This window comes from Camarhynchus parvulus, chromosome 14 (genome assembly GCF_901933205.1).
Source record: "Camarhynchus parvulus chromosome 14, STF_HiC, whole genome shotgun sequence".
In the NCBI taxonomy this organism is placed as follows: Eukaryota; Metazoa; Chordata; class Aves; order Passeriformes; family Thraupidae; genus Camarhynchus; species Camarhynchus parvulus.
In genome coordinates, this window is record NC_044584.1 from 14673359 (window position 1) to 14689353 (window position 15995).

At 47.2% G+C, this 15995-nt stretch overlaps 1 protein-coding gene across 1 annotated transcript; it reads right to left on the minus strand.

The window, feature by feature from the left end:
• Positions 1-4295: 4295 nt before the first annotated feature.
• On the minus strand, positions 4296-8436 carry LITAFD (LITAF domain containing). The gene is made up of 4 exons (XM_030958463.1): positions 8340-8436; positions 6091-6156; positions 4868-5027; positions 4296-4404 (listed from the first exon to the last, which is right to left on the minus strand). Exons 1-4 carry the CDS (start codon positions 8434-8436, stop codon positions 4296-4298), a joined length of 432 nt encoding a protein of 143 aa, XP_030814323.1.
• Between the last annotated feature and the right edge of the window lie 7559 nt (positions 8437-15995).

The window sequence follows — 15995 nt, forward strand, 5'->3', positions numbered from 1 at the left end:
AGGGTTTCTCAGGTGCAGTATGCTTGTTTAGTTCATTTAAAAAATTATAAGAATATATTCTTCAAAATTGCCATGCTTTCCATTTCTTTATTTAGATTTTGGAATTATCTGGATAATACACAGTGAATGCATTAAATTAAGGTAATGTAATATAAGTGTTAAGCAATAAGGATGTAATCTCATGGTACGCAGCATCAGAGCAACATGTTAACAGCCCATCCGAATTCTCCCTACCAAAACAGAGTGTGGTTCCTGTAGATTTACATAGTGCCTTTTATCCTGAAGGAGTTCAAAGCATTCTGTGAAATCTGAGCAGATCACAGCAGTGAGAGTTGCTGACCAGAGAGTGCCAGCCAGCCCCAGCCCCTTCACCCGCCCAGGCTGGCACAGGCTGGCACAGCCCCCCGGGCAGGACGAGCAGAGCGAGCGCCTCCCGCATCCCGGATCTACCTCAGCTGCTGCCCTCCAGCTCGGCCAGCATCCCCACCCGTGCCAGCGGTGTCCCCATGCCAGCGTCCCTGTGCTGTGCCAGCGGCCCCCTGCAGCATCCCCAGCCGGCCCCGGAGCTCGGACCGCGGGGCCGCGCTGGCTGCAGCGCCCATCGGAGCCACGCCTGGGGGTTGCTGTGTGAAATCCTCTGTGAGCAGTCATTTTCTGTAGGAACTGTACATATTGTAAATAAAATAGCCCGGGGTAAACACTGCTTTGGTGTCTCGGCTCTTTGTTTTGGAGAGGAGTGGGAGTTACAGCTCTTGGGTCACTCAGAACTCAGGAAGATTTTGGTTAGATCGAGTAGATGAAGTTTACAAAATGCAGCTCAATTGTGTGCTAGGAATGGCATTACTAATGTAAGGTGTGCTGGCCAGAAAGTGTTGTCATTACATTGCAAAGGTTCCATATTGCTAGAGTTTCGTACCTCCATGACGTTTCTCATGGGCATCTCCTCTAAGCACTGACTCTTCCTTATTCTGGCAGCAGCCAACTGACTCCAGATCCCCTCAACCAACCACTCCACTCTTTTATAACACTTCTTATTGGCTACAGCTGTGGCCTGTTAAAATCAGGCCTGCTCCTAATCTTTAATAATTAACCCAGCTGCAACTCTTTAGGGGATAAGATTACTTTCTATACTACCTTTGTTTACTTACATTCTGTCCCCCTACAAGAAGGTAAATTCTGACCTGTACCTCAGCTTCCACATTTTGAGCCCTTGCTTTTCCTGAAACACTGAGGTGCAGAGTGTCACTGTTTGATGTGAGAGTAGCAAGTGTCATTTATTGTTGGCTGTTAAACCTGTGTGGTCTTTGGGGTCAGAAAAAGGGGGAAATGTTCACATGTGATATGTCCTAATCTGGCTCCAAATCTGTATTCTATTTAATTTCTGTCCCAGGTGATGTTGAAGTTAGCTGTATACCACGCACAGCAGGAAATTAAATTTGCTATTTGCTGAAAGCTTTTATTTTTTTATTAAATAGTTGTGTAAAACTATTGTACTTATAAATAGTGGTGTAAAAATGTCCTGACTATTGTTAAATACCTCTTGCACACCTCGAGTCATATATTTATATTATTTCTTTGCTATGTGTATATTCATGTGGATTTGGGTTTTACACCTTTCCTGATTAATGTCACTGACTTGGTGCATTATTTACCACTAATTAACAGCGACACTTGTGGTTTCACAGCCACATTTTAAAATAGAGAAAAATCTTAACATCCTAAAAAAAATGTGTGAATTGGTAAAACCTGTTGTGCTGCCATCTGTGTGCCTTTCATCCTTGAGGGTTTGTGTTCCATCAGGTCACAGCAGGTTGGGTGACTGGGGGACAGTTCCTGACCTTGGTACAGGAGTGAAAGCTGGGGCAGCTGCTCTGGGGGTGGCTGGGTGTTGAGGGGGCTGCAGAGAGTTGGCGCTGGCTTTCATGTAGGCCTGGGAAAATGGTTCTTTAACAGTTTTTACATGTATTTATTACATTTCTTTGTGTCTCACTGTCTGAAGACTGAGGTTTCTGTGGTCTAAAGGCTGCAGTGGTGCAGGTGTTGAAGTAAAAATCAGTGCGTATGCCCAGCCTAGCTTAACTGAACTGGGATCAGCTCAGCAGGGGCAGTTTGTGGGGCAGACTGTGACAGCTGGCTTAGGGTCACAGGGCTGGTGGCAGAGCCGTTCCTGAAGCTCTTTTCTAACAGCTGCCGTCAACCCCACAGTGTCCAACAGCCAGGACTTGCCTTTGCTGTGTCGCTGTGCCAGCCGCCGGAGGAGCTGCTGGGGACTCTGATCTGACTCAGTGTTCCTGCCCCTTTCCCGGTGTCCCTGCCCGCGTTCCTGCCCCTTTCCCTCTGTCCCTGTCCCTGCCCCTTTCCCTCTGTCCCTGCCCCGGTGCCCCCGCGGGCGGAGCGCGCAGTGCGCCCCATGCCCGGCAGGGGGCGGTGGCGGGCGGTGCCCCGGGACGGCGGCCGCAGTCTGTGAGCGCCCGGGCAGGGACAGGGACACTGCACAGGGACACTGGTCACTGCAGGGACAGGGACGACCACGCAGAGGGACACTGCACAAGGACACTGGTCACTACAGCGACAGGGACATGGTCACGGGGAAGACACTGGTACTGCAGCAGGGATGGTAGGGGGGGACACTGGTTACTGCAGGGACACTGGTCACAGCACAGGGACATTGGTCACTGCAGGGACAGGGACACTGGTCACTGCACAGGGACAGGGACTGGTCACACTGCAGGGATAGGGACACTGGTTACTGCAAGGACACTGGTCACAGCACAGGGACATTGGTCACTGCAGGGACAGGGACACTGGTCACTGCACAGGGACAGGGACTGGTCACACTGCAGGGATAGGGACACTGGTTACTGCAAGGACACTGGTCACAGCACAGGGACATTGGTCACTGCAGGGACAGGGACACTGGTCACTGCAGGGACAGGGACTGGTCACACTGCAGGGATAGGGACACTGGTTACTGCAGGGACACTGGTCACAGCACAGGGACATTGGTCACTGCAGGGACAGGGACACTGACCCACCAGGGACAGGGCACCAATCACAGCACAGGGACAGGGGCAGTGGCCATTGCAGGGATGTTGCTGTCACTGCACAGGGACAGGGACACTGCAGGGACACTGGTCACAGCACAGGGAGCGTGGTCACACACCTGCACAGTTTGGATGAGGATCTCTTTCAGCTCTTTAGGTGCCCGGTAGTGCAGCCCCGGTGCCCAGAGCAGGGTTGGGGAGCAGCCCCAGTGCTACTGCCCCACATCCCCCTGCCCTCAGCAATCCATGTGCCAATGTGAAAGCATTGATGATGCCATAGCATGGAAATGCACGAGTTTCTTCTCTTCCTCTGTCTATTTTTCCAGCCAGCAATAAGCTGCAGCTGCTGCTGCTGTCAGTGTTGAGAAGGGTCTGGGCACCTCCTGGGCATTGTAATTACAGATATTTGATTGCACAAGGTAAGTGACTGTGAAGCTCTGTGTGGAGGTGAAGTCTAATAAGTCCTGCTTTGGGAGATGATGCACTGCAGTGAGAAGGCTGAGAGGTAAAATAAAGGCCTTGTGTTATGGTGACTTTTTTCAGGCTGTGTTTGCTGATTTTTCTTCTTTGTGTGTTTGCCTTTTGCATTGTCACTTGTTGATGCAAAGGGGGTGTCCCAGTGACCTGCATGTCTGCTCAGGGTGCAACAGGGCATGGCAGCAATGCACACAGCAGATTTGCCAGCACTGTGAACAATAACAGGTTTATTTTCTTACCTCATACATAACAGAGTAAAGACAGTCTCATAACTTAGTGTTTTGTTAATAAATAATCAGCTATACTGTACCACCCACAGCCCTGCAGGGGTAGATCCTGCAGGGAAAAGAGCAGAGAGATGAAATCCCAGCCAGTCAGTTCCAGTGCAGAGAAGGTAAAAGCTTCTCTGAAACATCCGTGTCCAAGCCTTGGTTAGTGGTGGGCTGAGAGGTCCAGAGGGGTCTATGTCCCAGCTGGGTGGGAGATTTGAGAGGAGCTGAAGAACTCACCAGCTGGAAACTTCACAGCACAGGACAGCGAATCAAATAGAGCATAAATTAAATGATAGTGCAAATTAGTCTTGAAGTGTTTTTTGTTTTATAGCCAGTCCAACCATGTGGTGCTAAACTGGAGTTTACCGGGTGGGTTCACCAGCAGGGGAGCTGCAGAACCTAAGTGTAGTCCTGGGAGTTTCCTAGCAGTAGTTTTATGCGCAGAATCTTATGCCATTAGGAAGCAGAGGCTTTACAGCATCTGGTAGCATAAAGTTTGTTTCTATAGTCTTTTGTATCTATAAATGTGAAATTGGCAGTATGGGCAGTAATGATCTGCATCCTTGAAGATCTTGATGAAGAGAGGGACGAAGCAGCATCCGAAGCAGCACCTGGAGCCAAAGGGGAGATGGACATGCACAGCATGAGTTCTGCCTTCCCTTTTCTGCTGGCCACAGCTGTGATTTCCCCTGCCTTGTTCTGTTTGCCTTTTCACTGTGTGAATCCCCTTCTTTCCCAAGTCTATTAATGTTTAAAGTATCTTCCAAAAAATTTATCTTCTTCACTTCTGACATATGCATGAGTCTGTTCCTGAGCCTGATTCTAAACTACAGTTGGGAACTAGACAGTGTTGTACTAATTTCTGCTTGTCTTACGAAAAGTGAAACATACTGGGATAAATTTAGCAAGTTTGCATCCCCTGTAGCCATGATGACTGTATCTAGAAAGGACAGGATGGTTTCTCATCAAGTGGAGAAGGGCAGACTGTCTGTATAGGCACTAACTAGAATTTTGATTTTTAATTACTCATTTTTAACCTTCTGCCTTATCTGCACAGTGCCCATGAAAACTTACCCAACCATGCACAGGCTGGTGCACAGGAGGTAGGACAGCTTGCCCAGTCTGTAGGTGACCTGGGTGGTGATGTGCTGGCGGCAGGAAGGACAGATTGTGGATGTTGGTTTGCTGGAGAAGATCCCTGCCACGATGATGGGAGGCTGGGGCACCAAATAAACTGAGTTCAGGAGGAGAGGAGAAGCAGCCAAATTAGAAGCACAGGAAATATTTTGCAAATTATAAAGCCTAAATAGGGAGAATGGGGGTTCTTAACATGGCATCTGTGTTATTATTGTTGATTTCAGGTGTATTCCTAAGAGCCACTGTGCTGATTCTGTGTGTCCCAAGGCAGTCCCCACCACCCTCTGTGCATGTACTCTGACACTGAGGGTTTGTCTTCTGATACTTAAAATGATATGAAAATCCTTGTTCTCACTGAAGAAATTTGAAGGAGGTTGGGGAGCTTTCTGGATCAACTTTTCAGTAGTTATGAGAAATTCATCAAAGCAGTTACTCTTACACCTACAAAAGAGCTGTAGGTGTTTGTAGCTACAGCTACTGGTGCTGTTCTCAGTTAGTCTCCAGCTCATGTTTTTGCAGTCTAGACTTGACTATCATATTCCCTGAGGGGCACACCCCTTGTAGATACATGAAGGATATTTTTTTGAGAAATGTTTTCAGTAAAAAAATACCATTTTAAGGATCCTAAAACATGTTTAGGGTACAACTTCACACTGTAGCCTGAGGCAAAACTTGAGGAGTGGGAAGGAATCTGGTAGATAGATAGGATAGAGCATGTCTGAGTTCAAGTGCCTTCTGGTTTTAGGGATATTTAAAAATGTATATCTCCTTTCCTCCTGTATGATGTGTTACTGACTGTTTTTCAAAGCCTTTCCTCTGCAAATCCTTTGAGCTTCTCCACTTCATAAAGGTGACTAGAACAGGAACATTGGCCTTAAAATGATTTGTTCTGAAAGCCCTGGCTTCTGGCCTTTTTGGTTTGGTTTGTTTTGGGGTGTTTTTTTTTAATGGGTACTTGTGTAGATTGGCTAATGCTGGAAAATCAAGTCTGAGCTCCTTGTATTATTATCCTTAGTTTACCTTCTGACATTTCTGTGGAAATTTCCCAGCTTATGAGGTTGTGATTGGGTCAGCAAACTCCCACCCTGTGTGTGGATGTCCAAACCAAGCCCATTTCCCTCTGGCTGGGCTGCACTGTCAGGGCACAGCCCGGGGCTTACCGGGCTCCTCCACGATGGTGGTTTCTCGGTAGGAGTAAGGCGGGGGAGAAGGATACTCATAGCCCCCTGTGCAAAGAAAAACAGGGCAAAATGTGTAAGGAACAACAGCTTCTGGCTCCCAAAAACCCCATGGAGTGAGACAAGAGGGGCCTGCAGGGAGTGCCAAACCCAGCACAGGGAGAAGCAGCCACAGAACTGATTCAGGGGGTCTCAAAGCCAGAAGAGCTGCAGTGGCTGGCTGGCCTCGCTTTTATAAAAGCTGAGAAACCAAATAATTTCTTAGGAAAGGCAGCAACTCCATCATTCCAGCATAACACTGTCATGCTACTCAATTTAAGGACTTCACAGATAAGGGACCCACAGCACTTCTACCTTCAGTGGTAATTACCCTTATTTAGTATTTAGAGCCTTTTTACTAGTTCAAACTTTATCAGCTTTCAAAAAAAGATATTTCATCACACTCTGTTCTAGAAAGAAAAAAAAAAGTTAAAATATCTTTTTCCTTTTGCTTTGGGAGAAGGGAAGCTGATGACTAAGACACCTCAAGCTTTTTCAGTTCTTTTGGTAATCTTTCAAATTAAGAATGCAATCAGCCTACCTGAGGTGAAATAAATGACTGTATTAAAAAAATACATTCATGAATACATTCAAAATAAATCCAAGTAAAAAGCTTTACAGCCAGCTGGCGTGGATGGATGTGGCACCAAACCCAGGGCTGCTCTGGGACAGGAGGACAGTCCCTAGGAGGAATCTTGGCTGGTCAAGCCTGGGCAGCATTGGAGAAACCCTCAGCCCCAGGCAGAGCAGCCCTGAGTCCAGCCTGTGCTCAAGCCTTCCACAAATGATGGGGGTGCAACCAGGGAATTAATGAGCCCACAGGGATACAAATGGAATTTAAAACCAGATTTTCCAGAGTGGGATAAAATACAGTGGCAAAGGTGAAAAAAATCTTAGCAATATTTTCTTGAATGGTTTGCCAGAATGGTAGAGATTTGCAATGGCATTTGGATTTCATGGTGGTGGGCTGGTGTTTAGTTTTTGGTTTTGAGGAGTTTTCTGTTTGGTTTTTTGTCTGATTTTTAGGAGGTGTTATTTGTAGGGAAAAAGACTAAAAAAAATGAAAAACTAAATAATTTGCTTCTGATTTAGAAAAGGACTGTGCTTAGAACAGGTGAGCTCCCACTTGCTGTGTGTTAGTGGAGGATCTGCAGCTCAGTGCTGGGCGTGGGCACTGCCTGTGCCTTGCCTGAGGGCTCCAAGTGAGATTCCTTCTCCAGAGCCTCTCACAAGCTCTGCTGAGCTTAGAAAAAGGCCAGAGAGATCTTTAAGGACAAAAATATTTACAGAGAGAGCTGATCAGGGCGAGGTGCCCTGAAAATGAGTCAGGTTTAGAGGCCCACGGCTGACACATCCAGCATTATTAGTTACTGCCTGATCCTCCATTTGGATTTTTTCTCCAGCCCTGTCCAGTAAATGGCAATTTCCTCAGCAGCAGAAGGTAAAAAAGGAACAATCACTGAGGATGGGGAGTTTTGTGAGGCCCTTGTGTGGGTGTGAGGGCAGTGCCTGGGTTTGGGAGGAAAAGCCCACCCAGGAGAGCAGCAGCTCCTGGCACCTCCTGCAGCCCTGGAGCTGAATTGTCACCACTGCATCCCTGTGGGAGCCTGGGGAGGGCAGCTGGGCCAGCGGGACCGCAGGGAAAAGGCCAGAACTCTAAAACTAATGACAATTTAAGCAGGACATAACCCATCCACATATGGAATTTGCTGGCTGAACACTTGCACGTTAGGAATATGAAATTGTTGTAGCGATACAGGTGCAACAAAGCACGTGGCTTTTAAAAAACATTATTAACTAAACTAAAAATTATTAACTAAAAAAAAATTAACTAAACTAAATTATTAAGTAAATAATTTTTTAACTAAAAATTTATTAACTAAACTAAAAAAATTAACTAAAAATTATTAACTAAAATTATTAACTAAAATTTATTAACTAAAATTTATTAATTAAAATTTATTGCCATTAGTTGGAACTGTGGGTGCTGAGAATTTTGAACTTTAAAGGCGCGGGAACATTTTAATGATGTTTCTATCAGGAGATCCTACCCCCACCCCGGGGTTTGTACACTGGCATAGGTGCTTTCTAAACCCGTCGCACCCTGGCAAGGCTGGGCCCCACATGTGCTCGGTGATGAGCTGGAAACCGAGCCCAGGGAGCGCCCGGGATCCCCTCCCGGCCCCGCTCACCGTCCGGGCCGAGCGGCGGCGCCGAGGGCTCCGGGTACCGCTCGGGGTGCGGCTCGTACATCACCGCGGGCACCTGCGGCCGCTGCTTCTCCGCCATCCCTGCGGCTCTCCTGCGAGAGAGGGGCAAAATGAAACCTTCCCTGCGGCTCACCTGCGAGAGAGGGGCAAAATAAAACCTTCCCTGAGGCTCACCTGTGAGAGAAGGGCAAATAAAACCTTCCCTGTGGCTCACCTGCAAGAGAGGGGCAAAACGAAACCTTCCCTGAGGCTCACCTGTGAGAGAAGGGCAAATAAAACCTTCCCTGCGGCTCACCTGCGGAGAGGGGCAAAATGAAACCTTCCCTGCGGCTCTCCTGCGAGAGAGGGGCAAAATGAAGCCTTCCCTGTGGCTCACCTGTGAGAGAAGGGCAAAATGAAACCTTCCCTGTGCGCCAGCTAGCTATATACAGACACGAACAGGACGGGACCACTGATGGATGCGTCGGGAACCGTTTGTTTTCCAGAATCTGTATAATACGTAGTTTTGTCTATGCAAAGATCTTGACAAAGTCTACTGTTCTATTCCTCATGTCTTCTTGCAGCTTAACAAGATGCATCAGCAATGTTAACAATTCTGTCATAACTGAGGCCTGTCTGCTTTCCCACAAACCTGAAACCCTCTAACTTTATGGATTCCTACACCCTGCGGCTCACCTGCGAGAGAGGGGCAAAATGAAACCTTCCCTGCCTGATTCTCCCTGCCCTGAGTTTGTCAGTGCTTCTGTAGCTTCTCACACTCAGGGGGTGCTCAAGGGAAATTAGCAGCTCTCACATTGGTTTTTTATAAAGTGGAGAGCAGTCAGCTCCTGTGATGAGGAAGGTGGAGGGCAGAAAAGACCGTCTTAATAAAAGAAATATCAGTATTTCTTTGTGCTGGGAAGATAAAGATGTTCCCCCAGAAAACACTGTGCAAACTCGGGACTGAAAGAGTTAGCTGTGCAAAAAAGAAGATATTTTTTTTAAGTAATCAAAAAAAGGGAAGAGCACACATGGAGCCCCTGTGAAAAACCTTCGCTGTGATTAAGTCAGTGCAATCAGCGGCAATTCGGATCCGTCTTTCTTCGGGTTATTGTGCAAACTTATCAGCGTTGTTATCGTGACCAGTTTTGTCCTGTGAAACTATTGTCTCATCGGTAGGTGACAGGCTTTTGTTGGGAAACATCCTTAATAATAATGGGTGACTGCGCTGCCTGAGGCTCTGAGCAGGATGAAACCACAAAATGTGTGTTTGCAGGTGTCAGCAGGAGCTGATCCTCGCAATAAAGGCGGGTGGGAGGAAGAGGACGGGGACAGAGATGTGTGTTTGTATCCCTGCCAGCGGAAAGGCGATAATTATTCCTAGCTGTCCCTTCAAGCAGTATTAACTGGTTGATTTCCTACTAACATTTACTGGAAGAGTCTTTTCCAGAAAAAAGGCACAGCCTTGTTGCACAGGTCAGCGAGTTTTGGGGGAAAAGGGAAATTTTGGGGAAAAAAAAAGAGGAGCATAGAGGCACAAACTGCCCGAATGTGTGGGGTCAAAGAAAAGCAGCAGAGGAATTGCTGGGCAAGGCAGGATGGTCCCAACGGGTCTGTTTGCAAGGGGTGTTGGAGGGGGAGGACTAAACAGGCAGGATCAGTAGTGCTGAGTTAAAGCATCAGCATTTCAGGGAGAAAAAAAATAAAAAGGGATTTGAAAATATCACCAGAGAAGATGTGCTGTAATTTTCACAAATCTGGATGAATTGCAGGTGGTATGAAAAATGGTAGCAGAATGAATCATTGAGGGAATAGGTAGGATGGTGTGGAGAAAAAATCAGAAATACAGCATTGGCCATGTTAAGGCCAAAGATACCAAAGGAGATTGCAAATACATGGATTGGAGAGGGTGGCTGGAGAAAGGTGCGTTTCATTATAATTGTTATAAAGGAGCCAAACCAGGGGATTGGGAATGGCAGAGGTGTTAACAGGCCATTGATGAAGCTTCATGAGGATCCCACCGAGAAGAAAAAAGGTGAGTCAGGAGAATTTGGGTAGGATGAAGCTGTGAGAAGCAAGGGAGAAGAGAAGGAGTTTGTCAGCAGCGACTGTGGCTCAGGAGTGCGGTGATAGACGATGTTACATTATCGGGTGTTGGCCAAGAGCTGCTCCCCTGGGACAGGGATTAGTGGGGAAAATTACAGGGAGTCTCCAAGTTTTTGTCTTATTCCTATCTTGGTGCACTAAATGCTGGGCGGTGTCCATTTGGGTGACACTTCTGCAGAATTCCTCTCGCTGCGAAACAGGAAAAAGAGGGAAGAGCTTCTGAATTGCATCCAGAGCCTGTGAGCCCGGGCAGGCGCCTGCAAGAGGCAGGGTAGGAGGCAGTAATGATGGCTAACCCGGTGAGAACGTGCCAGGGCTCCTGCTGAGTGCGAGCGCACACTGAGTAATCCCGGCTCCGCCCGAGGGATGGGATAACATCACCGGGGAATGGTGTGGGATGCCGGGCTTGTGCTGGATCCATTGGAGCTGCCGAGCACAGGGGCTGGGGCTGAGGCTGTTGAGAAAGCCCTGAATTCTCTCCTTTCAGTGCCTTGTTCTGCCCGCAGCAGCTCTGTGTGAGCTGGCAGCGAGGGGCTGGGGGGGCTCAGCTCCTCAGCCTGGGGGGGGGGACACAGCACCAGGGGCTCGGGTACCCTCCGGGCACGAATGCTGAGCGTCCAGAGGTCAGGAAAGGCACTTTCTAGGGTTGTTTATGCAGCTCTGCAGAGCCTTTAATTCGGGTCACTCCGCTCCTGGTCCCAGCCCTGCACAAGGTGCCCGGGAGCCCTTCAGGGCTGTGACTCCCAAACCTGCAGCTGTTGTTGCCATAAATTACAGCAAGGGATTTTCCTCTTTTTCTGATGCTGGAGAGGGAGATACAGGAGAGGACAGTGTGAGTAGCCCCGGAGGAAAAGCTCGTAGGGAGAAATAGCAGGTAGCAGTTCCTGAAGGGCAGGAAAATGCCCTTTAGCTGGCCTGCAGTGGCACCCAGGAGGTCACAATGCACAGCTCAGGCTGATGTGAGCTGCCCTCTCTGCAGCCACCCTGAGCAAACAGAGCAAGGGCAGAGCAGCCCCTGGGGTGGGCCTGGGTTTGTCCAACAGATTGGCTCCAACTCCTGCCCAGTGCTTGGTTTGCAGGCAGAGCTGCACAGCCCAGGGGCCCCGAAACAGTTGCCTGTGTTCTCTCGAGTTTTAGTCTCGTCTACACATGGATATAAACGGGTTTGCACGGGAAAATAAAGCTGATTTTAAGTCCTGTGGAAATCAGTATTTAAAACAAGAAGTAAATCACACCCTGAGGGATATGCACAAAGAGCCAGTTCGGGGCAAGCAAGCACCGATCTCTCCTTTCTGTCCCAGTAAGAGACCCCAGGGGAGGATGGGCAGGCAGTTTCCATCATCTTCCTCTGATTTGCTCCAGGATCTGGTGTTTGGGTGTGAAGAGCAGCCTGGTGCAGGCAGGCAAGGCTGATGAGCTGTGAAATTCCAGGGCACAGCCCCGCTCTGCCCTGCCACCCGCAGCTCTGTCCCTCCTGAATGTCCCTGCTGGCTGAATAACCCCAGCTGGGATTCATTCAAACTCATCTCTGCTTGGAAAGGGGTCTCATTTGGAAACCAAGGTTCCCTGCAGCACTAATACTTCTTCCAGGGTCATACCTGGCTCTCAAGGATGGCATCTCAGCCAGCAGTGACTTTATAAGGAGTGTTTGATCTCCATTCCAGCTTCATCTGCTGTCACTGTGGGATTTGCCGTTCAGTGAGGGTTCAGTGCTCAGAGACAGAAAAAAGGGAACATGGAATTTGGGAGGAAACCCTAAGATTCGGGTGTTTGAAGAATATAGGGTGCTACGTTCAAAAGTTTGGTATTTTGGAAGATTAGCATTAAAAGATTATAGTAAATGATCTCCACATTTCATGGACATGTGGAGGAATAGCAGTTTTCTGCAGTGGCCTGTTGGCTTCCAGGACACTGGCCCAAAGGCTCTCAGTTTGCTGAATGTGTTCTGGTTCTCCTGCCATCACTAGTTTAATGTTTTCCTGGGCATTTAGCCCTTCCAGCTGTGTTTATGAGGCAATTTAAACTTCTGATATTTTGAAGAGTGGTCATAAAATGCCATTGCTGGCAGGCAATTACATCCAGGGCTTGAACAATATCAAGAGCCTCTTCCACCTGATTGAAGCAGTTAATTCCAGTTTTTGGCTAGCAATGAAACACTGAATTCCTCAGTGGAGAGATCTTTTCCCTTTAGTCCAGAGTTGGTCATTTCAGGTAACATTCACAATGTGCTGAGGGTTTTCAGATGTTCAAAAAGGAGTAGTTCCAGCTCTAATAGAGACAAACATAATTGGGGAGCAGGACTCAGGTATTTGCCTATTCTCATTCTTAAATAGAAGCTAAAAGAGAGGACTGCTGGCAGCAAATGAGAATTTGGACTTCAGAAAGCTTTCATTATATCTGGAGTAGACAACCTTTTCAAGGAGATGAAGAGCACTCTGCCAAGTCCCCATTCTTTACTCATGAAATTAATTTTTTAATATCACAGTTATTCTGGCTTTTAAGCCTGAATCAGGTTACCAGCCTCTTCAAATGGAGAGGATGTAGCTGAGGGGGGCTGGCTGAATGTGCACCAAATTTCCTGGTGCAGACCCTTCACCTGGTTCCCTTTTCTTGTCAGTTCACTTCCTTGGCTCACTCCCTGCTTGTGCACTCCCAAGGCTCTGGAAAGGCAGGCACTGCCTGGGATTTCCAGTCCTGTCCCACATCAGATGTCTGTGTTAGGTTAGTCCCTCATGCAAGGAGCCCTGGTCTATAATTCAGCACATTTACTGCTCCTGTTGCTCTCACCTTAAAGCAATCCAAACCACTGTAAACTTTCCCAAACCTTCTAGTCTGGAATTATTAATAGTAGTTTCTTGCTGTGTGCTATTGTGCCAGCATCATGTTTTACAGAAAACCTTCTCCCCTCGAGCCAGCCCAGAGAACATTCCTGCCCCTGCAGCCTTCCCTACACAGGACTGAGCAAGGTTTGAGTCCTTTTCATTTCCCTACAGTGAATTCATCCTTCTTGGCCATGAATGGTCAGTGACCTCTGTCCTCAGCCTGTGGAATGGCACGAATGCCATCTTGTATTTAATGGAAAAGTTGTCTGCAGAATAGCCCAGCAGCCCTTATTTCCTTTTCCCAGCCACCTCACGCTGGTGGTTTGTGTTTAAGTTGTCATTAACCAGCAGCAGGTCTTTCTCCTCCAATGTCATTCTGCACTAATGAACTCCCAGCTTGCAGCTGAAATTTGGGGTAGTTTTTTAAGTGGGCTTCTTTGTTGCATTATAATGCACACAAACACTGCCACAGCAGGTCTCTAACTTTCCTTATTCTGTGTAATAGATTTTCTGCTTCCATAATTTGTTTCTCAAGTCATACATTTTATTAGCCACTCCTATCTTTCTGCCAAGGTTATTAATTAAAACACTGAATAAGATCCATCACTGCTTCCTGTGCTAACCTTTGATGCAAACCAGGTTTATCTATTAAACCTTGTTCCTTAGTTTACTGTTTGAAGTATAATCCCTTGTTCCCTTGAGATGACCAATTTTATTCACTTTTAAAGGGCACTTGCTGTGAAGGGTGAGCACAGCTGAGCCCTGGGATTGCATTAGAACTGGTCCCTCCCTAATTACCATTCCAAAAATAAAGTAATAACCACTAAAGGGAAGTATTGTCCAGTGGTTTGTGCATTAACCTGGACTGGGGAAAAAAAATAGACTCAGTTCCTGTTCTGCCATGGTGACGTTTAACAGTTAATTAATCTTGGTTTTCCTTAGCTCTGTTGTGGACAGAAATGCTGTTTTGGGAAGAATCTACATCAATTCTGCTGTGACATGGTCACATTTGGTTATGCCTTAAAGCTGGACCAAACAGAAGATGGGAAATGTTGAGTTTAGATCCAGCCCTTGTCCTCTATGAACACAATTTTGTCTTTCACATTCCCTTTTTAGCTTTCAAAATTGAGGGCAGCCTTACACAGTTGTTTCCAGCCCTTAATCATTACTTTAAAAATTGATGTTTGCCAACTTTTAATTTAATTCCTTTATACATGAACATTCCCTCACCAACAGCAGTACCTCATGGGTGGCCAGCATTTCATTTACACCCTTTTAAAAATAATGTCCATAACTTGTCCTTCAAATGAAAGCTGATAGAGCAGCTCAAGCAATGTGTTCTACAGCATCTGGAGCTGGTTTAGCAACTCTCACAAAGTCATTATGAATAAATCCACTTAAAGCAAGCAGGTGTGTGCCCTGCTTTTAGGTGTGAGCTAAGACCTTTCCTATGGTGCATTAGTTTGAATTTCTCTCCTTGTTACTGCTCATTTCCACCCCCTCAGAAAGCTCTTTTTCCTCCCTTCCATCTCTGATCTGTTCTAGGAGAAAAATAAAATATCCTGAGAAAAATCTTTGCCTCCAGATTTTAGGAAGAAGAGAGAGGCTTGTATATATTCAGAGCTTGCCAGTTCAATCAGGAGAAGGGAACATTGACAAGGGAGAGGCAGAGCTGCCGCAGTGCCCAGCTCAGTGTGTGCCCCAGCCCTGTCCCTCCCCTTCTCTGCCTCCCCAGGAGCAAACACAGCTCTGATCCCAGCCCACCTGACAGCTCCTACCTTTCTGTGGCTCTGGCAAATCCTGGGAGGAGGAAAGCTTCAGAAGGGGCTCATTCCAGCCATGTCTGTGCCTGGCTGTGTGTGAGGACAGAGCCACAGCAGGGCAGGGACATGGCCCCACTCTGCTGCGACACCCGTGGCTGTCAGCCCTGCACAGGCTGTAATTAGCCCAGTTTGTCACAGCCCCAGCCTCTGCTCACACCTGCTCTGTCACACAAGGAATGCTGTGGGACTGGCTTCCACCAAAGGTTGTTTTGGTTGGTTTGTTTTATTCCCAATATCCCAGAAATTTTCCTTCGTGCTAAGCTGAAAGATAATGGAGTGATGAGAAGCAGCACAGAAATAACTTGAGGGGATGGAGAGAAAAGTGTGTGTCCCACCCAAGTGTGTGCTTCTCCATGAGAAAAGGATGAAAAACCACAGGAACAGGTGGATCTGGGGCTCTGATATTTTATTATTGAGATCAGTGATCATTTTAAATTTCTGACCAATTAAGTGTGCTTAGATCAGCAAGGATCTCTGGTAAATATTGATATTTTAGCTGGGATCTTCTTGGTAACCAGGTCTGTGGCTGAACTGGGTTTTTGTTAAATAGATGCTTTGTGGTGGGTTCCAGATGCCCACCCAGGTGCTCTTGTTCTCCTCTTCAACAGTGAAAATAAGATGGAAATGTTCTCCAGGTGGTGAGATGAAGTCACATACCAATCACCATCCCAGGCAAGTCAGACTTGACTTGGGGAAAACCAACTGAAATTATTACCAATTAAAATATATTGGAAAGGTGAGAAACAGAGACAAAACCATCTCCCTCAGATGCCACACATGTGGCACCTCCAAGTGTAACAGTGGCCCTGTGACCCTCTCGGTCAGAACTGTTTTTATTCACCTGAACCTCCTGCAGAACTGTTTTGCACAAGGATCTTCCTCCACAGCAGGAGCCCATCCCACAAGGA

Coding starts and splice junctions, on each gene's coding strand:
- LITAFD (XM_030958463.1), bottom strand. CDS start 8,436: ATGGCGGAGAAGCAGCGGCCGCAGGTGCCCGCGGTGATGTACGAGCCG. Junction 6,157..8,339: donor GCCGCCGCTCGGCCCGGACG/GTGAGCGGGGCC, acceptor TTCTTTGCACAG/GGGGCTATGAGTATCCTTCT. Junction 4,405..4,867: donor ACCAGCCTGTGCATGGTTGG/GTAAGTTTTCAT, acceptor CTTTGGCTCCAG/GTGCTGCTTCGGATGCTGCT.